The sequence below is a fragment of the Glandiceps talaboti genome, chromosome 15, assembly GCF_964340395.1.
Source record: "Glandiceps talaboti chromosome 15, keGlaTala1.1, whole genome shotgun sequence".
Classification (NCBI taxonomy): domain Eukaryota; kingdom Metazoa; phylum Hemichordata; class Enteropneusta; family Spengelidae; genus Glandiceps; species Glandiceps talaboti.
The window spans coordinates 8,189,800-8,216,889 of record NC_135563.1 but is presented as its reverse complement, the minus strand read 5'-3'; the positions used below and the strand labels follow the sequence as shown (position 1 = coordinate 8,216,889).

At 36.3% G+C, this 27,090-nt stretch overlaps 1 protein-coding gene across 1 annotated transcript; it reads right to left on the bottom strand.

Annotated features, from left to right (window-relative positions):
- On the bottom strand, positions 1 to 26,849 carry LOC144446154 (lateral signaling target protein 2 homolog). Its single transcript, XM_078135882.1, has 12 exons — positions 26,701 to 26,849; positions 14,993 to 15,146; positions 14,515 to 14,639; positions 12,877 to 13,026; positions 11,777 to 11,919; positions 10,971 to 11,060; positions 9,155 to 9,256; positions 6,473 to 8,548; positions 5,299 to 5,459; positions 4,406 to 4,615; positions 3,739 to 3,842; positions 1 to 3,280 (listed from the first exon to the last, which is right to left on the bottom strand). The coding sequence occupies exons 1-12, from the start codon at positions 26,734 to 26,736 to the stop codon at positions 3,164 to 3,166; spliced, it is 3,468 nt and encodes a 1,155-aa protein (XP_077992008.1). The 5' UTR covers positions 26,737 to 26,849; the 3' UTR covers positions 1 to 3,163.
- Positions 26,850 to 27,090: the final 241 nt, after the last annotated feature.

Genomic DNA, 27,090 nt, shown 5'->3' with positions numbered 1-27,090 from the left:
ACTATTTTACCAAGCATTTGCTGTTGCCAAATACTTTTGTATTTTTTTTTTAAATTCAAAAATTAGTTTCAAATTAAAAAGTCCCCTCTTGGTAACTTTGGAGCATATAGACGTAATATTGTTCAATCTGCCATTACAGGTACCTTTCAGATACTGTTGTTTACACAATGAAATCAAAAGTTTGTTGACCTCTATCATTTTATCAATGAAATAACAATATATATAAAATGAATGCAGAGTTTAAAACTGTACAACTGAATAAATCTATTTTTTCGTTTAAAAAATTCTTAAAGTCTAGTCTAATTTTGTGATTCGTGTTGTGTGTCTCTACAAATCTGTTATCTGTCCTTTATACAATCGACTGTGAGGGCGCTGTTCTTCCGTCTGTGTGTCCCATGGGGGTATTTCGCCATGGCCATGTTACTGCTAGTTCATTCAATCATGACGCACTGCTGTGTCCTACAATTTGAAATTGTAATTACAGGGAACACATTATACCCTCTGTGTTCTATCTCACATTTTTTAATTCAGTATGGAAAAAAAACAACTTCATCGGTGATTGGATCAGAAAATATTAAAGTTGATAATGCAATCACCGGTGACGGTATTTTTTGAATTTTCGTGAATACCTAATAACATCATTATTTTGTACTATGATCATCCTAGACGAGAATATTATCATCCCGGAATAGAATATAAGCCCACAAGTGACTGTGTTAGAACACAACACAGAATATTAAAATCTCACACAATGTACGAATGGCTTCTTTGGTTCAGCTTTGCTTCTATCAGTACAATCATACACAAGTAAACACAAAACTTGGAACATAGAAAACTAAAACACAATTCACAATCTCCAAAAACATGACATGGGTGAGTTAATACAGACGCTAGACACGAGAGGGGTTGACCAATGTGTGAGGGCGCTGTCACAGCGTACCTTACAGCCGAATAAAAGGGGTGATAATTGTATAATGTCTCTAACTGGCAAGTCATCGGGATCCCCAAACATTTGTACTGGTCAAACATATATTTGCAATTCTAATCATGTGTACATAACACATTATATATTTTGATTTGATGATGTGTACATAACACATGTTTAATAGTCCCTTACTGTGAATTTCTGTATATTAATATGTGAGGGTACAGGCCCAGACTAGCTGTTAACTATTTCCTGACTCCCAATTTACCCACTGTTATAGTTTACATTTATTTGGTTAAATAAACTGACTATTATTACTTGTCTCAAAAAAAAAGTACGTTTTCGCAGATCTTCAAGAAAATGAGGTAATGATATGTGCAGCATTTACATTTCACAAAGGACAGAGAAAACACATCTTGAATAGATAGACTGTTTCAGTATAGCTCCAGTGTGGTGAATCCCCCCCCCCCCCCAACAACCAAAAATCAATTGCATTTCCAGGCATTTTAAAAAATAATTTTCCTGTAGCTTTGTGATCACGCAATTATTATGTTCACGGAATACTGCTAATATATCATAATCAACAAACTTGCAATTTGACCTACCATGATATGAAATTTTATTCAAGCAGCGTTATGTACTAGTATTTTCAACATTTTGTCACTGGTCACCCTGTGTAAGTTACCAGAAATAAATCGAACTTATTCATGAATTCCCCTGCACTCTTTCTTAAAACGTCCAGGTGTATAAACTTTGGTAATATGCATATGCAAATACTGATATGTATAAAGAACAAAATACTTGTCCTACACACAATAAAACTCTCTACGTACATAATAAAATAACAACAGAGACAATAAAATAAAACACTGACAAAAAAAACAAAAGAAATAGTTTCACTACATAAAAGTTAATTCTCATACAGAAGATATATGTACATTCTTAATGCTTAAAAAAAAAAGAATATTAAAAAGTTAAAAAGATATAAACAAAATCTGAAATCCATGACGTAACAAATCATATTGTGTCACAATTATCTCTTAGAGATTTCTTGGGGGTGACAGCGAAAAGGTTAATCAAATTGCATTGTTACATGTTGGTGGTGCTTATTGCAGATTTTGACTTGACTTCAGAATTTCAGTCAGTGTTTTAGATGATTCAGCCTGAGTAGGAAACTATAATTTCTTTCATTCGTGAGCTGCCTTCTACTGTTTGTATAAGTCACTCCCATTCATATTCTTCACAGCTTGTCGTCTCTGACTCCAAAATAATAGCTTTTTGTTTTAAAGTCACAGTTTCTGTGGGTAGCTAGACAAGCTGTGCACATCAGAAAACTCGCATGTATACTATTAATAACACAGATAACGAGTGTGTCAGGAAGACACGCTACCAACTATATGTGCACATGAAACATCTTTGCCCTAGTTCACAATCAAGATTAATTCACACAATTCATCTTGACATTTGACCTTGACTGCAAAGGTCAAGGTTACAACATAATTAAACATTTCAGCACATCCTAATGTATGAAACAACTTGATTCAGACATCTGACCTTGACTTTGGTGGTCAAAGTCAACCTGACTATTAGAACTACACCATGAGAAAGCTCGCCTATATTAAGAGTTTTTGCTTTCCTAATCACTGCATAGACATGATACTAGTATCTGTATGAATGATATGACTGTGGCTTTCACAAACAGTGCTATAGCTAGGTGATTACGGAAACTTATAAATTCCTACAGCGTTAATCGAAAAAAAATAAGTGGCTTCATATCTTTGATACAAAGTGGCATAAATGCTGAATACTGTAGTTTGTTTTTTTTGTGTTGTGTATCAGTTTGGCAACACATGTATCTACACGTGCCATCGACACTTGCCTTCTAGGCTTACTTCTACATTTGATACAAATAATTGATCCATGTATAAAGGAAATCATATTTTGAGATTTTGGTTTTGGTATAAAAGTAGTCTGAGTTTATATGTTACAAAAGGTACAATTTCTTATTCTACAGCAGCAAGTAGAATATCATCCCTAAACCAGCACACACCTGCTGAACTGTGCTGCCAACCAATAAACAGCATACACCTGGTGACTTTTGCTGACAACCAAATAAGCATACACGTGGTGATCTGTGCTGCCAACTATGCACACACAAACTTGTAATCTGCTGTGCCAACGTTTCAGAACTGATGCTCTTTGATGACATACAAAACATGGCATCTTGTGACTTGAAAACTATCTGCGGAATGGGGTGACATGGAACATATAGCATCTTGTACAGACCCTGACTGGCTTCATTACACCATATCTTGGTAAGGGTACAGAGTTAGCAGAACAACGGCCACAGAATATCTGTAATGATAAATAAAGAAAAGAAAAGCCATGAATTATTATCATGTTTGTTTTACAAATCATATGTCTACAGTTCTAACATACAAGTGAAGACTATTCATTCACATCAATCTTTTCAAACACATTAGTATGTAAATATACACATGGACACACACATACACACATACACACACACACACACACACACACACACACACACACACACACACACACACACACACACACACACATGGATGGATGCGCGCACATGCAGGCACACACACACACACACACACACACACGTCACACACAGACAGTCACACTATGGTTAAAATTTCAAATTCATGCTCCATCAAACATAAAATGAAACAGGGACTTAGCCAGTGTTACAATAACTTTACAGTTCTCAACATCAAGTATTCATTCCTCTTTTGAAACAGTGCAATTCAAACAACAAATGAAACATTGACTATACAAACCATTCCACAGTTCCTACAATGGTGTTTTCTTCTAATCACAGTAAAAGGTGCTTTACATGATGTACAGTACGAACACTCCTCATCTGGTACCCAGGGAGGTGGTTCTATCAAAACACAATATAAGAAATGTAATTACACACACGCGCGCAATGAATAAATCAACGACCCTTGACAGAACGGCCACCTTCCCATTATGGTCATTTTATATCAGTCACCTGGATGGCTGCTGACTTCATTACAGCATGAACAATGGCCACGCATATTTGACTGTAAAGTACACAGTAACCCTGTTCACATGGGCACAGGACACGCAAACATCTTGAAATTTGTTCAACATGTAAGCATGTGACTCCATATCATTTTCGATCCTATTGGAAGTAGAAGCTAGGTAAGCCTGAGATAAAACGCCTATCTGTACACTGGGCTAGTATGTCCAGGAAGTAGTTTGACACAAAGACAATTCTAGAATGTATTATTTTTGTACGAATCTAAAACACACAAGTGTACTTATGGATGTAGCCATTAATGGAAACACATGTTTTATGATTATAAAATCAATCCAATATTTTTGGTTTTATACAACTTGGCTTGTGCCTGGTATTTGAGTACAGCATGCACCACTTGGCTTGTGTGTGGGTAGAGTATTATATTGATTACAACTGCATACCTTCATATCCACTAGAGTTCCTGGATCTTGATGAATGGCGTCTTTCTCTGTCCTGAGACGATGTCTCATTAGAGATACCCACTGCGTCTTGTTGCCTACCACTATCCACATAGAAGACTTCTAAGTCCTCGGATGCACATACTTCAAACACTGTCTTTAGAATGTTACGTAGATCGGCTGCAAAGTTGGTCTGCAGCTGATCAGCCACTCCTACAGATTACACATACACAATACACACTATTTTTACTATCTGCTAGACATTTGGTATACATTTGTTTAGTTGATCGTCTGCTTCCCTAGGCCATAATCATGAAATATAACATGTGTTTGGCAAACTGAAACACGTCGCTAAATCAGTGTAAACACCCCATCCCACTCATCCCTACCCCCACCCCAGCAATAACTAATACTTAATCAGATCACATTGATATTCGTATCAAATCACCACAGACAAATGATTGGCAAAAGGTTGGCTATTCTACAGGTTTTGAAGTAAAGTATTTTGGCTTTCATCATCTCAAAACAAACATGGCACATTTTGGCTGTTCCATTAGCTACCACCACAGACAGTGGTGTCACACACGTGGCTGTTCCATTCAAATAACTACTACTATCACCAATATCATGACCACTACCACAGTCAGATGATTGATACTGTCAGTGACTCCACTGTCTGTGGTGGTGGTAGATGATGTAACAGCAGCTGTTCAATCACTTTCCACCACCATCACATACATGCACAGTGGAGTCACATATTGGCTGTTCCATTCAATCAACTCAGTACTACTACTACCACCACCACTTTTGACAGTTTTACTACCCACTTACACGTACAGCTATTGTATAACATTATACAAATTTAACACCTAACTGTATATTCAGGACATACTCACCAGATATACAGACAAAGAGTCTATGGATAAGATCACCAGCACTGGTAAAGTGTGCCCTGGCTTGTTGTTTAGCTGCCAACTCTGCAGCCTGTATGGCCATACTAATCTCAGTCTCATCCTGGCATTCAGATGTATACGAACTTGTCTCTGTACTGCTTGCACTGTGTCCAATCAAACAAACAGAATATCGCAATTACTTTTAAATTTACAATAAACATTAAAAACATGATAAAGGCAGAATGTGTATTGGAAATGAATTTCATTGAAAATCAGATTTCTTTAAATCTCTCCTAACTTTACCATATTGAAGCTTGCTTCTGGACTTTTTGAAATGGTGGAAGAAATTTGGAACATCGTTCGTTTAGGACAAAACCTCTCCCTCCTCCCCCTAAACAAACATTCACAAATGTGACATTGACATGTTTATATATGATACAAACCACGATGAAAACTGTAGGGGTCACTCCACTACGATTGATGCTATGTGAAAACATGATTGTAAACATGAAGTTCCAACCTTATGAACCTGTTTACTGAGATGACGGTAAACACATCAAAATACATGTACTACCAGAAACCCAACACTGTAATTCACATTAGAGGTAAATTGTTATCAACTTATCGACATCTCAGTAAGTAGAGAAGCTTTTATCATTGATGGCGTGGAAGTTTTCAAAACTTGGTTAGAAGTGCGAAAATGAAGTTCAGCAACCGCAATGATGCTAGAGCAATTGCTATGTACTGTTTGCACTATGCATACAAACAATCTTCAAACATATTACAACTACTTACATTTACTAAATGTTTACTAAATATCTAATTAAGTAAAAGTTATGGGCATTGTTGCTAAACAATTATGAACATTTCCCCTACCCTACTCATATCACCCATTATATTCACCTTTACTCAAGATTTAAACACATGAAGTTTATCTGTGTTCAATGGTAAATCTCGGTATGGAAGTAAACTTTTGTTCCAAAGATGAAGAAAATCAGTATGATACTTAAACTTTTTGATTGAACACTTCAGATATTGTCAACAGAATGACCCCTCTATTTGGTACACGTGACCTTATGGATACTTCCAGGCACCTTTGGGGTTAAAAACAAATATCCCCCAGTACAATGAGGATTAATTCCGATAAAATACTGCATATCAAGTGAAATGCACACACCTTTCATCAGATTCCCATTGGTATCCATTCTCAACTTCAAATCCAACACCTGTGCCCTCATAACAATTGGTGATAAATGTCTCTTCCTGAGTGACGATAGCCTCTCCGATAGACCGCCTTGTGGTCTGATACTCCGCAATACCAACTACTTCTCCTCTTTCTGCATATGAACGTCTAATTCTGTCACTGTCGGTCAACACAAAATTGGACGGTTGATTTCCATGCATTTGAGGTACTGGTGTGTTCTGTGCTGCACCATTATAGATATCCGTCGTTGCTTGGCTGAACTCCACGGTCGCGTTACTCTTTCCCACAACATACACATTTGCTAAACCTGACATTCCCTCTGCAGTCCTATCTTCAGATTCATCATCATCATCATATTCACAGTAGTCTGGTGAATTCGGATTAGAACTATGTCCATTTAGGGGTATGAATGCAGTGTGTTCAAGTGGCGTGCAATTATGGACTGAATTGGGATCTGAATCTGAGGGTTTGAAAAGTACGGTGTTCGATTTCTTGATCATACCCTCTGGTAGATATTGGTGACAATCACAGCAGCCACTGCCTTCCACTGAATGGCAGTCATGTGACATTTCGCAGCACATTCCATCACTAACACTGGAGTCGTCATCATGAAGCTCTGACGACCCTTGACCTTTACCCTCAGTACAACGTGACTGCTCTTGAAGATGAACCATGACCTCTTCCGCTGTTGCATTATTGTTGTCTGGAGGTATTCTCAATGAGGCGCAGTCAACAGCTCTTTGAATAATATCACCCAAAATGAAATTACACATATGTTGTACTTCGTAAGAATTATTACAGGACACACTATAACTTCCAGTCGTGTTTTCAGCTGTCCTTGAGTTGTGAGCATGCCCAGTTTCCACGTAAGAATTACTGCAGGTAGCACCATAACTTCCAGCAGTATTTTCATATGTTCTTGCACTGTGAGCATGCTCAGTTTCAGAAAGTGAATTACTACATGTAGCACCATAAATTCCATCGGGGTTTTCAGCTGTCCTTGAGTTGTGAGCATGCCCAGTTTCCACATAAGAATTACTGCAGGTAGCACCATAACTTCCAGCAGTATTTTCATATGTTCTTGCACGGTGGGCGTGCTCAGTCTCAGAAAGTGTATTACTACATGTAGCACCATAAATTCCATCAGGGTTTTCAGCTGTCTTTGAGTTATGAGCATGCTCAGTTTCACAAAGCGAACTACTGCAGGGAGCATCATAACTTCCTGTCGCATTTTCAGCTGTCCTTGAGCTGTGGGCATGCTCAGTTTCGGTTTCAATTTCTGTGACAAATACATCATCAGATGCGATGTCATCTGATGTCATGTGACCTGTGAAGTTACAATTCCCCCACTCTGTCCTGCTGATGTTAATGACATCACTGATTATGCCTACGTCACTTTCATCTGTATTCCCTGATGAACTCACACTCTGTGTTGTCTGCTCGATCCTGGATAAAGACTCGGGTCTAATAGTTATTGTAGCAAATTCCTGCCTGAAGTCCACCGATACTGAAATATCACTTGGAAGCCCTGGCCGTGGTAGTACGTTCAGTTTTCTATTCAAAACATTGGGTTCAATCAGTTCATTCTCAGACTGATTATCTGTTTCTGGAAGACTAGTTTCATAATAATCTATTTGATTGTTACTTCTGTTTGTGCTATTGTATTCTCTTTCAGTTGATGAGTCTGTCAGAACATCTGATTGGTCATTTTTGACAGGACTTGAATCTGATTGGTCAGTTTGAATGCAGCTAGATCCTGATTGCTCAGATTGCACAACACAGGGTGGTGATTGGTCCATTTTGATAGTGCAATTAGAAGAGTTTGATTGGTTGCTAATACTGCTGCTGGATGGTGATGAGATGCTGTCATCATGTGACCGTCTCTTGTTCTTTGATTGGTTAATTGGCATGCCCTTTTTAGACAGACTGGCACCTTCTTGCGTAGGTTTACTGAGTTCCTTCTCCAAATAATCCCAAGGCTCTTCAGCACTGGACAATGCCTTCTCAAGCAGAAATAACTCTCTCTCACTGAGTGTATGGATTAACTCCCTGTAAAAGCAAGTCAATATACCATTTAGTTACCCCCTTCCTCAACGAGTTTATGAATTAACTCCCTGTAAAAGCAAGTCAATATATCATGTATTAACCCCCTTCCCCAATGAGTCTAAGAATTAACTCCCACAGAAGAAAGTCAATACATTAATTTATAACCAAGTCCCTTCCTTACTAAAGGTATGAATCAACTATTAACCCTTTCCTCACTAAGTGTATAAACTAAATCCCTATGGAAGGAAGTCAACATATCACATATTAAACCCCTTCCTCATCGAGTGTAAAAATCAATTCCTTGTACTTCTCAGCAAGTCAATATATTATATATGTATCCCTTCTTTGCCGAGTATATAAATTAACTCCCTGTAGAAGTCAATATATCATGTATTAACCCCTTTCTAATGGAATATACGAATCAACTCCCCGTAGAAGAGAGTCAATATATCAGATATTAACCTCCTCTGTACCATCAACTTTTGGACAACAATAATACAAACAGAAATCTTCTCTCTCTTTTTAAAAAAAAACTTTTCGGCAAAGTCACATCCCATTTGAACATCATTCCAAAATGTACGGCTATCCTTGCAGTAATGTAAAACTCACCTTATTTTGTAGAGTAAACTATGAAATGGTCTGAACATTTCAGACATCTCACATGGTTCCTGATCACAGTTTAATGGCCCCTCTGGATAAATATACAGCCCACTGTCAAAAATCAAAATATTTATTGATCGGTACACTAGTAACCAATGGGAATTTAATGATTTCACTGATTTTCAGGGACTGTATTACCTCAATCTGATTAAAATCTGATGTCATGAAAGCAGCTGGATGTCTTTAATTACCTCTATTCCCATCATTTTTTGTGTCATATGTTTTGTTCCACGTGATTGCTGCCTTCCCACATCTGAACCTGTCTAATTGAAAATCTCATTTGAATCTCGAAAGGTTTGTTCAACCAATCAGCACGCTTCTTTCAAAATTGTTCAGAAAGAGGTCGCCACCACCACTGACGGGTCGTGTCATCAATTCAATCCTCCGTGTGTTTTTTTCAATTTCTCCAGTGTGCACAGCTGCCAACATACCCCTCACCCTGATTGGCTACTCAAAAGTGCGAGATTCAAACGAGATTTTCTATTACACAAGGTCAGATGTGGGAAGGTGGTGATTATACATGGAACAAAACAAACGTCACAACACGATGAATAGAGGTAAATAAGGATATCTAGCCTCCTTCACCACATCAGATTTTAATCAGAATGGCATTACCTGTAATTTAAACAGCTTGGGAAATATCTTAAACATCAATGCACAAAACTTACTATGAGACTACGCCTACAGGGATGTAGCTAATTTTAAAAAGTAGCTGTAATGTGAAAAGTAGGCAATAATATCTACAAAAGAAACCAACGAATCAGCCACGATGTAAAATATACTGGTTGAAACAAAGAATTTTTTTAACAAATTCATGAAAAAGTTGCCAGCAAAATATTGAAGAGTAGTCAATAGTTTTGACAGCTATCAGCCCTTATCTACATTCTTGACCTTTCAATGCGTACTTTAGATTGTAAGATATGAGGTCGATCTGCCCTCACTGTCCTGCTCCTGAAAGCCATTGACTGATGTGTGAGGGCGCCCTATCATGGTATACCTTACAGACTACATGTATTATGTGTATACCTACACAATGTACATTTTGGAAAATTTAGCACAATGAAATGCATAGTGAAATGGCATGTTATAATTACTACAAGTAGTCGTGTACCTAGGAACTGTTATTGATGACACTACTTGGTCCATCACTGTAATGGTATGCCTGTCACATTCTACAAATTTTCAACATTTCAATTTCGCTATTAATCAAGGGAACAAGGGCAATCTCCTTGACAGCTCATAAATAGTTCTATAAATTGAGTTCAGTTGTTGGAAGTGTAAACCATAACGATACTGTATAGAAACTAGACTCTTGTATGGGTTGGTTCATACACCGCAGTCTTGATTTTTATGAAAGCTGACTATTTTCATAATAAACTGTGAAATTACAGTGATGCATATTTACAAACAAGCCAGGGGTTTTGAGATATTGATGATACAGAGAGACAGACAGGCAGTCAGTCAGACAGACAGACAGACAGACAGAGACAGACAGACAGACAGACAGACAGACAGACAGACAAGCAGGCAGGAATGCAGACAGACACAGACAGACAGATAGATAGATAGAGACAGAGACAGACAGACACAGAGAGACAGATAGATAGATAGAGACAGAGACAGACAGACAGAGACAGACAGACAGACAGACACAGAGAGACAGACAGAAACAGACAGATGGATGGTCACCATTTCTAAAGCTCCCCCCTTACAGAGCTAATAAACCACAACGACAGACAGAAGACAATTTGTCAAATTATCTTACCAAATAATGGCAAGTCTTGGTATTGTAAACATTAATGCTGGATCACAGGAATCCAACTGGTCTTGAGTTAGTAATTTCAACTGTAAGGCTCTGTAAAGATATAAATAACAGACTCTAGAAATCAATCTTATAATTCATACACATTAACACTATAGATCAAATTGTTATCATGGTCAATGTACGAATGTAACTGTACAGAATGAAGAACTACACTCTTTGCTTAGATCCGAATCAAGCTTTTGGTTTTCGATTCTAAGCAATCATTTTCAACAACTAACGAAATCCAATTTTATAGATACAAATCTAGCTAGACATCATACAGAGAAGTTAATTAACAACAGTGTAAGTCATTAGTAATCCATCACACATTGATAGATGTTGGTTATTGGCTCATGTTTGTTTACATCATATCTACACATCTTCAAGTATGAAAGTAAGTCATGTGTGGACGTGACAACATCATAGGTTTACATTAACATTCCAATATTGCATGAAATGCATAAATACAGCTTTTGGTGGTAATTTATATTTCAACTCCCTTGACATTGAAAGACATTCAAAGTCTACAGACTATCCTTGCTAGGCAGCAGAGCAAGATATTTTTCTGAATATGTTCATAAGATTGCACTGAAATAACTCATTGTACAAATGAGTCTCCACTGACTGAAGATTGCTTCAACTGCCACATGTTTTTTTCCCCATTTGTAACCAGAACAATGAATAGTATGACCAATTCTAACTATCATAATCTCCACTCAACCCCTTGTATATTGACTCAGTGAATAGAATGAGTACAAGAACCTCACCTGGCAACAGTTTCACAAAAAAGCACCACTACTTCCTGTTGGGTTTCATAATCTCTGGCTGTTTTCACAGGAACCATTGCACTCACGTAGCTGTACTCAAAGTCAGCAAAGATCTGATCAAACCGCATCAGTGTGTCTTTGATCTGTCATCAGATGATATAATAAAAGGTAAGCTTACAACACTAACATCAAAAATGACCAAATATCACCCTGGATCAAACAAGGCTATAATATAAATTTTGGTTCTATATTCATATAAAGACAAATACAATGATGCTGGCTAGAAACATCCAGTTTGACCATGATGATGCCATGGCCATAGTCTAGATCTACCTGTGGTATCGAATCATCCCTTTACCCCGTTTTCATAGCTCATTGAGAAATCATGAACCAAAAGCTGTTCATGCAAATGAGTAAACCACAACTATTTGAATGACGTAAACAGTGTATAAATAGCATCCTGATATGACAAATACACATGTATACCATATTTGGACATTATGTAACTGGCCCTTATAAATACTAACTTATCATTGGGCAAAATTCTGTGGTTGATTAAAACAAAGACATGATGCTAATGACTGTGTGTGGCTTTGGTTGAATTTGAAGTTTCATCCAAGACCTCATTGAGCTATAGACATAAAGAGAGATCTTGAGATTTACTGCCATGGATAGCACTAGATTACAACGGTCATAACAGAGTGTGAGTCACATGACTATGTAGTGTCACAACTAGGACAACAGCAGCCATATGTATTCATGTCTATAATATATGACAGCCTGGATTTCCACTTTGATCAAAAACATTCCTTCTAATTTGATGAAAACTTTAATTCTTATCTCTTTCCATCAGCTACAGTATTTCAATGCGAGATATGTTATTCCTTGAGTAGGATCAATCTTACCATATAAAGATGAGAACAAGAGTTATTTTCACAATATGTCACCTCAACTCATGGAATCACGGTTTTTATGCTAAACTATTACTTATATTGGTAAAAGTTATTTGCAGCATTTATGGGAAACACCAACACCCACATCTTATCAGTATTACATAAACACTTCTCAGACATTGGTGTGGCTCACAGCAAAGATCTTACCTTATCTGTGTAAACATGGACATTTCTTAGACACTGGTCTCTCAGCACAGATCTGAGACAATCTAGACTTCGTATAACTTCTTTGGCCCGTGGTCTTAGAGCTGCACTTTCCATCTCACGATTCATGATGGTGGATCCTGCAGCCAGACACTGAACAGAAGCAGATTCATCATGGTGATTAGATCTATAATACTACACAGGCAGTCAAGGATTCGGCTTGCTAAGATAGACACAAAAACTCTTGTTCTTTGATGTGGTAGATTACACAAGTGGATGACAGAAGTGTCTCTGTTGTGTGAATTCATCCAGTATGTATTAAAGCAAGGTAGTGTAAACATTACCAGTTCCCAAAATGTACACTGCAAGATCACGGAAGTCATCAGGGATGTCACCCTACTGGGAGTACAATTCAATCAACGTCCAGTCAATACCTTTATATCAGCATGTCGCAACAATAGTTTTAGTTCATGTCTATCTTAGTAAGATGAAACCTGACTGCCACTCTTGTATTTGGGTTCCATTTCATCTTCCAGGTAGTACCTGGTTCATCACAATAAGTCTATAACTCATTGAAATGTAGCGGTACATATTAGAACAAAGTTCATAAACTAACATTGATGATAATTTTAGGGGTGGGGGGTGTTGAGTGGTGGTGGTGGTGGTGGTGGTGGTGGTGGTGGTGGTGGTGGTGGTGGTGGTCATAACAGGGTCAGACATGAATAAATGTACATGGATAAAGTCCAAGGTCTGTTTGGTAATATCCAAACATTGGTCTACTCAGCAGTGGCAACTAAGGTCACGCAAATGTCCACAAGTTTCAGACGACAATGTCAATTTTAAAAAGATCTGAAAATGTTGTTTTTCTCTGGTTTTTTTACAGTGAAACCGTTTACATGTAGTTGAGTTGACATTGTATATTAACAAGTTTCTGACCAAACAAGTATTTCATAGTATAAACTGTGGACTGAAATATATACCTATTGACTTATATTCGATGCACGTACATGTGTATATGTATCCCCCAGACATAGACATAACATAATTGAAACTAGTATACATGCAGCTTTCCACAGACCTAGATACCGTAAGAGTCAGCGTAATTTTAAGCAATTTATGTACAAATCAATACCAAACAATTAAACCTGACTATAAACCATTCTACTTGTACTTACACCCGGAGCAGAACATGTCAATAACATATTACTTTAATAACACAATTATCTTTCTACTGTGATAAAATTTCTATTGATTTTATCCAGGGTCATAATAATATGTCCAAGGAAAATAAATGTTGATGTAAGTAACACTTTGAACAATAATTTACCTCAACATAACAGATTATCCTATGCTATTTCTATGGTAACTCTTTGAACAATAATTTACCTCAGGATTACACATTATCTCATGCTATTTCTATGGTAACACTTTGAACAATAATTTACCTCAACATAACACATTACCCTATGCTATTTCTATGGCAACACTTTGAATAATAAGTTACCTCAACATAACACATTATCCTATGCTATTTCTATGGTAACACTTTGAACAATGATTTACCTCAGCATACATATGTACACATTTGTAACACATTATCCTATGCTATTTCTATGGCAACACTTTAAATAATAATTTTACCTCAGCTCCAAACCAAAGCTGTCCTGCCAACGTATCTTGCAGCACATCATCAGGAAATTTGACTTGGAAATCTCTGTTTGCCTTGTCATTGGGTATAGCTACCTCAACGATATTTGTAATGATACCTGTAACCAAAACAACAACATTCACATTTTACTTTTTCATGATATAATAACTGGATTGATTTATTGATTGATGGACTATAGAGACATTCAAAGTGCTAGGATACTTACCGAGTACTTTGCCCGAGCAGTTGCTTAATTGATTGATTGATTGCTGGATTGATTAATTTATTGATTGATTGACTATAGAGACATTCAAAGTGCCAGAATACTTACTGAGTACTTTGTTTGGCAACTTCTTAATTGATTGACTGATTGATTGATTGATTGACTGATTGATTGATTGATTGATTGATTGATTGATTGATTAATAGACTGATTGACTATAGAGACATACAAAGTACTACGATACTTACTGAGTACTTTGTCTTGGCAACTTCTTAATTGATTGACCAGAGCTGTACATCGTTCTGGATCTTTCCTGCCATCAAAACTATCTAACTCTATGGCCACCTCATTCAATTCTTCATCAGCGTAGTAAAACTGGGCAAGTAACTGAGTATCGGTTTTCTAAAACAGCAAATAAAAAAATTAGAAGTCTGAAATATTTCCACAATCAACAAGAAAAGATTAAGGATCTATTAATATATATCACGTTATATTAAAATAACACGTTTGTATTAATGAGATGATTGCTTTTTTTCAATAAAATCTAGACCATCGTAGCATCCATCAATGTCAACAAGCCTATCCATTTGGAGTCACAGTCGAGTCAGGTGTCATTATCAATCATTGTCAAAAATATCATAGAACATCAATTTTGAGCATGTGCACTATCTCGCTTCGTGAAATGCACTGTACATACATGTAGGTGTGTCGAAACCCTAGATACGACTGGCCAGGTCACTCACGATGCAACAAAATATTACGTATATCAAAGTACATGTATATACAATGTACATGTATAATGACTTAGCTATCACTTGGTCATATATATCGCATGTACCAGGCCAAGAACATACAAATGTAATTATGAATACTATAAATGAGTGCACAATGTAGCACATATATAGAGAAAGTGCTTTACTTCAGTGCTACTCGTGTGAACACGTAGACACATTTTATTTCACTCTACATTTCATCAAACATATTTTGCATTGTATGTTACTAAGACTGACCTCATACATATATTTGTGAAACAACTGAAACACATGATTGAACTTTACAAAGTAAACGGTGTTTCTTATTTTATTTATATTTTGCATTTTTATTTTCATACACACTTCCCCTTGTAAATAAATATTGAGAATAATTTCAAAAAAGAAGTTCCTCATTTTCAAAATGTCCATCGTATCATACCAATACATGTTGTGCATACCATTATATACCACTCTATAAAATTGCAACTCATTTTGTTTCCCAAGTTACATAACCATATAATTATAGTTCACACTAACTGCTAAATCATTATTCTGTACACATTTTACATGGTCCATTACGTAAAGTATGCAATGACTGATGGTTTACTTTAGATTTCCTCATCATCGATATGTTTAATATTCTGATGGCATCATGCTCTGCTCACCTCTCGGACTCTGTCTGGCTTTTTTTACAGACGTGTACAATTACAGCTGTGTTACTAACCACTCTAAGTATTCCTGGCAAAATTTCTAAATCTGTCACATTGTGATACACCACACGGTACAAAGATGTTTAAATCCACATTAAGGGATAATGTATGGATATCAAAACTGACAGTTTTGAAATCTTTAATATCAACACAAATGCTAAACGGGGCAACATGGCAATTTGGTGACGCAACCAACGGCAGCCAAGTAGTTATATTGCAATGTGCACAAACATATAACTTGTGGTTAACGGTTCATTTGCCTGCCTCTATCATCTACTGCATGGCAGCGTCAGATAACACTGATGCATGCTGGGTAAATGCTTTTGTGCTAGGTTTGAATGAAATCAACGCGAGTCTGAATGGCAATGATGTAAGGAACACACACACAAGGTGAAGAGAGCGAGCATCCACAAAACCATTGTACAAAACAATATGTGGGCATAGTGGCAATGGAAAATTTTGCCAACTCCCACAAATTGTGATGATGTTTGTGTTTGTGCATTCTGTTTGAACAAATAAATATTTGTCACTTGTTGGGTATTAAACTATAAAACATAATTGTCAGGTAATTGGTAATAAAGACATTGATATTTTTATACAAATCCCACTGCTTAAATATATTGATGTAGATGTCTGTACATTGCGTCATATTTTATGAAACCGTTATTCTTTAGTACCCGCATTTCTTGCTCTTTTTAAATCAGTTTAGTTCTATTTTTAAACAAAAGACACAATTGGGAAAAGGTCCTACGTACATGTAAAACATATACAATGTATATTTATACGACACAGTGAGCAGTACAAAATTCACCAACTCACAATTTGCCCAAATCTTTATGGTGGCGCAACAGTACAACGTGCGAATGTACATTTACATGTATTTCTACAAACTCCTGTATGGCTTCCTTTCAAATCTTGAGTCACTGCCACAATTGTGAAACACAACCATTTTTTTTTTTGTGAAACCAAACAATACAGGTTAACATTTTCTACATTCCATTATTTTTACATCAAAATTAAAACAAGATTGTTATATAGAGGTAGAAGTGTGTGTCTTCTGTTAATTATGTAGTAATATGATTACTTTTTACAATATTGAATATATAAATGTTCCGATTATTTTAGAATACATGTAGGTGGGGGTAGGTCGATTTTTATTTTATTTTTCTATATTTTTTTTTTCATACATGTATGTGAGTGTCTATAGTTCAGGGAGTTTAAGTTTTCAGTTGTTTTCCACATGGTCTCTATGTTATTGGTTTCTTTTCATCAGATGTAAATCAGCCATTACAGCTTGAAGAACAGTTTTATATTCTTTTTAAGTTGATGTTAGTTTCCTCATCCACTATTTCTGGCGAGACTTCACAATTTTCATGATTTTAGTATTTTTTTCCTTGAATACGTAAAAAAAAGGTTTAGCGTAGGCGTGAAAAGCTAGGGGGGGTCGGGTAACCGGAACCAGACAATTTTTTTTTATTAGGCCTAAGTGGTTTTCCAGTTAGAAATAAATTTTTCCTTTCACTTTCACTATCAACCACTCCACATTTGAGAGGTAACCAAATACATGGTGTAAAGTGAAATGGATAACTGTGTCAGAAAAGTGACATCTGCATCTCTAGGTAACTTTGTCAGCCTCATGTACATCTGTATTGTTATCCTAAAGGAGCTTTGACAATGTGTATGCTATATAAACATTTTAGAATACATTGCTATATCACGATAAAGAGATTACAGTTTGTTTGATGTCACTACATGTAGCTGTAAGGTTTAGAAATTTCAACTCAATGGAATCAATTCTTTCAAACAATTAATAATTCCGAACGTTGCCAATTTTTGTCCAAAATAGCCGATCTGACCCAATTACATACCAAACAATATTTCTATCATAGACTGCAATTTATAACTCAGATATATCAGAAGGCTGATGCAATCATACTACGAAAGCATCACACTTCATTATCTAGCTACAAGGCGGATATCTGTACGACCTACTCACCAACAAACAGTCTAATCATTTTGCAATATAGCTATCTTGACAAGACGCCTATCGTCCACTGGGTAATTAATAAATCATACATTTATAGCAAAATTAATACCACAAACACTTAATTATTTATAGGTCTCATCAATTTTTCATCCGAGTCACTTTTATGGAAGACCTTAGGAATGTATAAATATGATATTATTTACAATAGAAATATTAATCTTTTTATTAAATGTTTCTGTTTCATACTCGGCACTAAATTTGAAGATCTATGTGAGGCATTATGTCTGTTATCATAGAACTCCAGAAAATAAGAGTATTTTATTACTAACTTGGGGTTCTGGAGAGTCATTTCATGATTTCACATCACATAATTTTCACTTGGTTGCCTAGAAATACCAAATTAAAACTCTTGTTCACCTCTGTTTTTTTCTTTTAGTAGAACACCATTGCATCATGGGTCTTAGACATGAATATTTATTAGATGAACACTGAATATTCATGACTCCTAGGGGTTTATTTCATTTGGATAAAAAGTCATGAATATTCAGTGTGCATCTAATAAATGTTCATGTCTGCTAAAACTTAAAACTTGATGCTGAAACCCGGGGTCTTCCACTGAAAGAACTGTGTAGAGGTGAAAATATCATTTCAAATGTACTGTTTATATTGTCTACGTTGAGGTATGGAGAGTGGTCTCAGATCACGTCTGCCATCTGAGACTGATCTCAGATCATGATGGTTTACATACTGAGACTGGTCTCAGCTAGACGTTTTTTGTTGTTTTTTGCCATCTGAGACTGACAAACCGAGACTGGTCTCAGATGGCGACATTTTGCAAATGAGACTCATGCAGTTCACGGTCTCAGTTTAACATTTTAGGTACATTTACATACCCGCTACATTTTAACGACATTCCATGCTGGCAAACACAAGCAACTGTTAGTCTAAATTTTATCAACTTTCCATGCAGGACAACCTAGACAAATATAATGATAATAATTTCCACATGTTATCAACTTTCCATGCTCAGCCTAGTAAACCTAGACAAATATCATCTTAATAATTTCTACATGTACATCTTACCAACTTTTGATGCTGGAAAACATAGACAGTCGGTATAGTTGAATAATGACATTTATACAGTAAATATGTGCATTCTACAGACATACAGTGCTTACATAGATGTAGCTACTATAGTAAATACACCCATATTTGTATGGGTGAAGCATAGCGTTGTCATTTACTCTATACCTTATCACTTAGCATTATAAAAGCTGTCGTCTGAGTACTTAATAACTACTGAACAACTTGTGAGATATCTCTCCTTAAGCAGAACATGTCAGAAGTAAAACACACTCACTTTGATGTAGGTAAGGTAGCGTATGAACTGCTCATATGTAAGTTTTTTTGCTCATTCAGTAAAAACAGAAGTGTATTATGCATGATGCAAGTATGCTATTACATACTGGAAGTAGTGATTCCTACAATCAGTCTCTGACGTTAATAGTTAAAACAGATGCTTCAGGTATTTTTAAAGGCCAAGTTACATCAAGCAATTTCACTATTATCGATCTAGTGAGCAATTCGTCCCATGCAAAGAGGCTAGTAAAGTTCTACAGATGAATTTCAATTCGAAAATCTGACATGTTGGATTCCTTGCGACATCGTAACGCCCTGTGCTTACATGCACATCCATACACAATGCAATTATACAATGTACATGTAGTTGTATGCTACAAATTACTTAGAGCGTTGCTCACTGAATTGTAAGGTGCAACGTGGCCTTAAAACATCATCTGGTATTCCTACACAACAGCATCATCAGAATAACTTTTTTCTCTCACTATGACAATATGAGAAGCATACCTAACTAATTTGAATATCCCAATCTTAATATCGTAATATTTTTTTAAAACATTACTACTATATATTTTCCTTTATAACATGCAGCTGAATGAAAGCATGAAATGAAAATGAAACGAAAATAATATGTATGTATGTATCAGGTATATATGTATCATAGGAAGGTTAGCACAATGGTATAACATTCCAAACATTTTCAAAATAATTAACATTACAAAAACAATATATACATGTAAAGAGCGTTTATAATTATAACGTGCCTGTCCTCCAGAGAGTTCCAGAGCTAATAATCATTATGCCTTGCAATGAACTATAGCAGTACAACAGCCCTCCCTGGGGAGCATACAATCCATTGCAACCTCAGGAAAGGCATATCATTCACATACAATGCTATCATGTACTGTACATGTATGCTACAAGTACATGCATGTACCAGGTCCACAGATGGGTTGACTGGGACACAAGTGTTGTCCAAGGCTATTTCAGCCATTCCTAAACATGTGGCACTGAGAAGGCTCAAACCTACAACCAAGCTCGTCACTCAAACCATTCAACCATCATGACGCCACATACTTAGAACTTGATACTAGGATAGCAGGAAATTAAAACATAACGTGCTTTCAAGTGTGTCCACTCCAAATCGGATTCCAAAAATATGCAACAAATTACATCACGTACAACTTACATGTACATCTATGACAATTAGATATTATTACATTATTAACATTTTTCTTCTGTCAGCCAGGTATAATACATGTACGAGTCACCTACACGTACGGGGGCCTTGTCAATATGAGTCACTAGATGAGTACTGACAAACCCTTAGGTTTGTCAGTATTTTCAGGCTGAATAAAGAGAAATTTAGAGGAATACATGTACATGTAATACAGTAAATTGTATAACACCACCTCAGGCATACATTTTGCGATTTTGAATATTTTGACTCCTATTTCAAGCATCACATAACGAATGACATAGACATGGGTTGTCATCACGTATTTAAATAATAATACATGCCAGCGAGGGCATATTGCCTGAGCGCATGTGTTATTAATTTTATTGCATGGTACATGTACACTCATTGGTCCAGTCATTCACATAGCTACATACGTACTCTTCATTCATTTCTCTTTGATGATGCATTTTGAAATTGTACTTGCTTGCATATACACATCTAATATGGACATGGGCTGCATTATTTGTAGATCGAGCGTCCCCACAGCTAATCTGTAATTATATTTATTAACATTTCTGCAAGAAATGTACTTTATCACCTCGAATGACCAACACTGGAAAACATGTGCATAAGAGAAGTGCAATAGTCGAAATAACTTCAGCGGGAAATACTGCCGGGCATTAGTCTGTGCACGCGTGGGCAATATCACTGCGCGGGCAATAGTCTATTTAAAGAAGACCATGTGATTCGATTCTGACCAATGACAGCTTGTGTAAGAATGTCGAGGTGTAATAAACATGTATAATCCATATTTTCTGTTCAAAGACAATACAGTATGTATCTTGTGCACAGTATCATTTGAATTGTATCCACGTAAATGTTAAAAAGAATATTACACTTCAAGAACAATTCACTCCAAATAAAATATAAAATCTGACCTTCTAAATATCAGACTAGCATAATTGCTACGCTGTATCGCCTGGCTTGACAAAACCTTTCCTGACATTGCTACATTTTATTGTTTACATGTAGCTCAACAGAAGTCTTTCTAAATCTTGCTACATTTGTCTGAGTTCACAAAAATACAAGACAAAATGTTACTAACATTGCTACATTTTAACAACCAGCTCAACAAACTCTTACTATTACATTGCTACATTTCCTTAGGCTTTGTGTATGATGTCATTATCTTATCTTATTAATATCTTAGATGATTATATGGCAGCAAACAATATTTTAACATGCAACAGTGTTACAAACATGCACTGTTCGCACACATCATATTCTGACAAGGACAGGGTATAGGCCATTGTTCAACTGCACTTAATAAGAATTAGATGTATTCTTCATGAAATAGAATAGTGTAGCAAATGAGCTAAGAAGATTTCTATTGGTCATTTCAATATCGGGGTCAAGGGAGGTTGACTTCACAGTACATATATGGTTATTTAGTCAAGCCAGCAAATAAAGTGGGAGCAATATGAGTGAAAATGTTGTCTGGCCAAGTGACAAATGTACCTTTATTGCTATAGTAACAATTTGTAGACCCAGACAGAATTATCGACTTTGTATATTAGAAATAATAAATAATAATCAATAAGTATATCAAAATGTTGTATCACACCACCACTTTTAATTTTCAGTTGTAGTATTGCTCTTTGATAACAACTCACCAATATTCATACACACGTACACATATTGAGTATGCCAAACAGACCACAATATACATGTACATGTACCATTCATTCTACATATGAATGTAAATATAATACAGTTACTCAGTCACTTATAATTGCTAGTTGACATTTCCTAACCTCCATACACACAATATAATGATGGTAGTTTTTTAAAGTGGTAATGTGAATGGTACAACCCAATTACATTTATACATGTATGTACATTGTATGTGTGTGTGTGTGTGTGTGTGTGTGTGTCTATATATATATCTATATCTATATCTATATATCTATATCTATATCTATATATATATATAATATATATATATATACATTCACACACACATACATATATATAGCACTTTCCCATTCTATGCTCAAATCACTTCACAATTGTTATCCCTGGTGCTGATCTATAGCGACACAATGGCCCTTTATACTTCCTCAACTCCCTGGAGAGCATAAAATATATAAATACATATACACGTATGTACTTTTCGCAAGTGAACTATTTTAGTTACAGCTTTTTCCTGATATGCATTTCTCTAAGAAACAACCCATTTACAATGTATAGATACATGTACATGCTGTATGGTAGTCGAAATACAATGTGCTGTGGTCTTTGTGCCCTGGACAACAGCTTAAGTTATGACTTTGCTAGTATAGACCCAATGTAAATAAATAGAAAACAGTAGCTAAGACAGTTCACTGTGTTTAAGTTAGAGAGAGAGAGAGAGAGAGAGAGAGAGACAGAGAGAGAGAGAGAGAGAGAGAGAGAGAGAGAGAGAGTGAGAGAGAGAGAAAAAGAGAGTGAGAGAGAGAAAGAGGGGGAAGGGGAAGAGTGTGTGTGTGTGTGTGTGTGTGTGTGAGTGAGTGAGTGAGTGAGTGAGTGAGTGAGTGAGTGAGTGAGTGAGTAAGGGAGTGATTGAGCAAGCAAGCAAAAGTGAGAGAGAGAGAGAGAGAGAGAGAGAGAGAGAGAGAGAGAGAGAGAGAGAGAGCAAGAGAGAGAGAGAGAGAGAGAAAGAGAGACTTAGGGGAAGTGAGAGAGACAGACACATAGAGATGGACAGACAATCTCATTTGTGAGTATTAGCTGACAACATACACATTCAATCAGTGCTTGAATAGTATCATTTCTAAGAACACATCAAATTGTCATTCAGCTGGAATTTGGAAACATCACTGTATAACAATTTGCATACAACAGTTGAACTATTTACAATTTCGACCATGTATCAACATCATTACAATATACTGACTAATGTCATCCTCTGCTATGACAGTGTGATCATATCAAATGACAGCAGTGAATAAATCGGATTATAATTCAATGCAGTGATCGTCGAGTGTTTTAACTTGATCCGTCGCCCTCGTTTTTGCTTCTAATGTCCTAGTTTTCATTGTAAATGTCCATACATTGTGAACATGAACATGTGATGATAAAGACAGTTCTAGCTGAGCACATACACACACAAAAAAACACATTTATGTTGAACTAATAACCAATTATTACATCAGATTCTAATCACAGTGGTTGTAAATATGAGGACAAAATGGTTGAACGGATTTATTTCCACACAATACACATGTTTGCAGTTAAAATATTTGGTTATGGGGTTTGACTGTATATCAAATTACATTTGCAATGATTAGGTTAGAACATGCTTTATGAAGTAACCATGATAGGGAAGTCCTGCTATATGTGTAATGAGAAAACAATGACATTCTAGTAATTAACATTCTTTGAGTGCTAATTATAGACTGACAAAAGCTTGAAATTAATTCAAAACAGTAAACTGATTGGTGGCGACAATAGAGAAAAAGAGATCAAGCAAAAAAAAAACCTTTTCACCCTTCTTATACTACTTTTGAAATTAATACGTTATTTTAAGAAATTTACAATTGTACTAAAAAAAATGAACTGTTTATGTATATTTACTATGAAATGTACACCTTTGTATATGAAGTAATGAACTTCACTTTTGATGAAGTACATGTATGATATGGTCGGTAAGCTGAAAGGCGGGGAATTACCAGGGGTTACATCATACAACACATCAAAACACTTTGACGACATCTACACCACCTGAACTATACCACAACCACATACGACTTGATTTGAATCACCTACAATTGTACCTGTGGCACCTTTCTGAATTGAAGGTAGATTACCACCCTGAGTGTTTTATTACTGAACCATACAAAACATAATTTGTGTCTGACTCAACCGTTTGAGTAGACATCTTTAATATTATTGTCCTGAATCACATTCATGGCCAGAGTCATTATCAGTCAATATCTTGTAATAACATGTTAATTGTTATATAAGTTTAAGATTTATTGGCTAAAAATAAATGTTCAAGCAAACATAGGTAATATTTTACAATCACCAGCATCTTTAAACTCTGACATACTTGTGGATGGCATTTCACTCCAATTAGAGCAGAGACTACCACCCACCCGCCTATTCAAACTCTGACATACTTGTGGGAGGCACAGAGAGTATCACAGCACACCATACCAACTGTATCATTTATGTGTCCTACAACAGTGTTGCAGCCAGAGGGTTTTTTTGGGGGTCTTTTGACACACATTTTTTGGACCTGATCCACAATTTTTAAAGCGATGGGTCATAGATGACCCACACTAAAATTTTATGCGATATATTTAGCAACATGATCATGCCTATACATGTAGCAACATCCAAATGATCGCATATATTGCATAGATAACAACAGGGTTGGATAGGCAACTGCATAATCATTCAACAAATACCTAACATGGATCAACATGTGGGTAAATATTTTTTTTTAAACTGTACAGTTGTGCAATGCCATTGGTGCTTTTTTTTATAATGTCCCAAAAAAATTTATGATGACCCAGAAAAATATGAAAGCCTTGGGACTATTGTCCCACTCTTTCAAAAGGCTGGCTGCAACACTGCTACAATCGGAACATTGTTCTGACCGACATGCATGTATTGTACTATGTATGTAGCAGTCCACAGATCTGTAGTCACTGACAACATTTGAGGTCAAATGGAATGAGCAACTGTTGAAAAGTATTTTAGCGTTGTTTGCATGGCTTAAACTACAACATGAGGTACAATAGTTTACTATTAAACCACGGTAATAATTGGGTTATGATGTCACCACTCCTGGGTTAATGATGTAAAATTATTCAAACAACTGCTGACCTATATACATCAACCTACTTCTGCATGGCCTACATCATGTACTTCCATTATTTTTTTTAATAGTCAGTTTATAGTATATGTTTTTTTAAAAATAACCTGTAGAGTAATTTACATGTATGCTTTGGTATTTCGCAACATATTTTTTTTTCATACATATTTTTTTTTTGTAAAGTTACAATGTAAATCATGTGATTCATTGTTATTCTGGATTGTACACATGGTGGGCGGTATGCCGACTTGCTCACGATTCTATTTTACTAGTTTCATCATGTGACACTGACAGAGTGTGTGGGTGTTACTGTTAGACTTCAATTTGCTTGGTTCTATTATTTCCTATTTTACAACAAAGCATGCACCACTGGGTGATACTGCCATGATTAAAACATAGTCTCTCTCCCACGTCTATGATCGAAAATGTAAAACACTACATGGGTTTTCAAGTACGGTGTACTTTATTTTTCCACTCCATTTGTCAATTGATTGTCAGTGCCCACGGGTGCTTCAGGTCGGGTGTATCGTTGAGCACATACACACGTGATCCACGCCCGTCATCATGTTTTTATTTACTTCCATCGCATCACGTTGTAATGAAAACTTGGCGATGGTCCAACATTGTCGTGATCAGCGACTGAACGGATAACCAAAACACAACATATGATATAGCGAACTTATCGCTCTCATTTCTTGTAATATGCATACAATAAATACCACAGACCTTCGGCAACAACGTACAAGCATGTGACTCAAACCAACGAAGCGAGCTACATAATCAAATAATCGCCGCCATGCATAAATAACCAGTGCCATGCCAGTGCCATGCGTGGTCGATCGCCCACCGCGTGCAAAAATGACAAAATACACCGACTCGTTCACGAAAAGTACCTAATCGACAATGTCATGAATGACTGTATTCCCAAAGCACAAGCGGCTAGCTATGGTAGACGGAAGTGCCGCTGAAAACAGATCAAAACAGAAGGGTACACCGCGTTGGTGCTATTTGTCAACATACCCGCGTCGCAAGGAGGGGCGAGGGCCCAAAAAGTGTTCATTCGATATAATGTACGTGTATCGCAATAAATAAGTTGTAGTCCCTTACCTTTGGTTTATACAGCCACTTCCGTAGGGAAAGCATGGTTGAAAGTCTGTTCTGTTTATCACTGGGTCGTTAAGAGAGACAAATAACTGAAAAAGGGGTGTGATAAACATGAACTTCTCATTCTCTCACACGTCGTTGATAAACGTTGCTGTCTCGCTGCACATCTCAGAAAATGAAAATGAACTTTTGACCTTTTATGCGCGTGCGTACTTTCATTTCTTAGGGTATCACGAGCTGCTTACAAAAGTGACTGTGATTGGTCTCTTAGCAAATATATTTATATAAAGAAAAAATATGCATATAAATATACACTTCATGGTATTGCACAAATAAATAATTCTTATAAGTGATTTCTAAAAGATAATATATTTTGTTGAACTTTTGCAAAGG

Excerpts from the sequence above, each read along its gene's own strand:
- LOC144446154 (XM_078135882.1), bottom strand. The coding sequence starts at position 26,736 with ATGCTTTCCCTACGGAAGTGGCTGTATAAACCAAAG. Across the intron at positions 14,640-14,992 it reads TTGCCAAGACAAAGTACTCA|GTATCATTACAAATATCGTT; the intron begins GTAAGTATCGTA and ends TTTTGGTTACAG. Across the intron at positions 13,027-14,514 it reads AGCTTTGGTTTGGAGCTGAG|TGTCTGGCTGCAGGATCCAC; the intron begins GTAAAATTATTA and ends GCTTCTGTTCAG.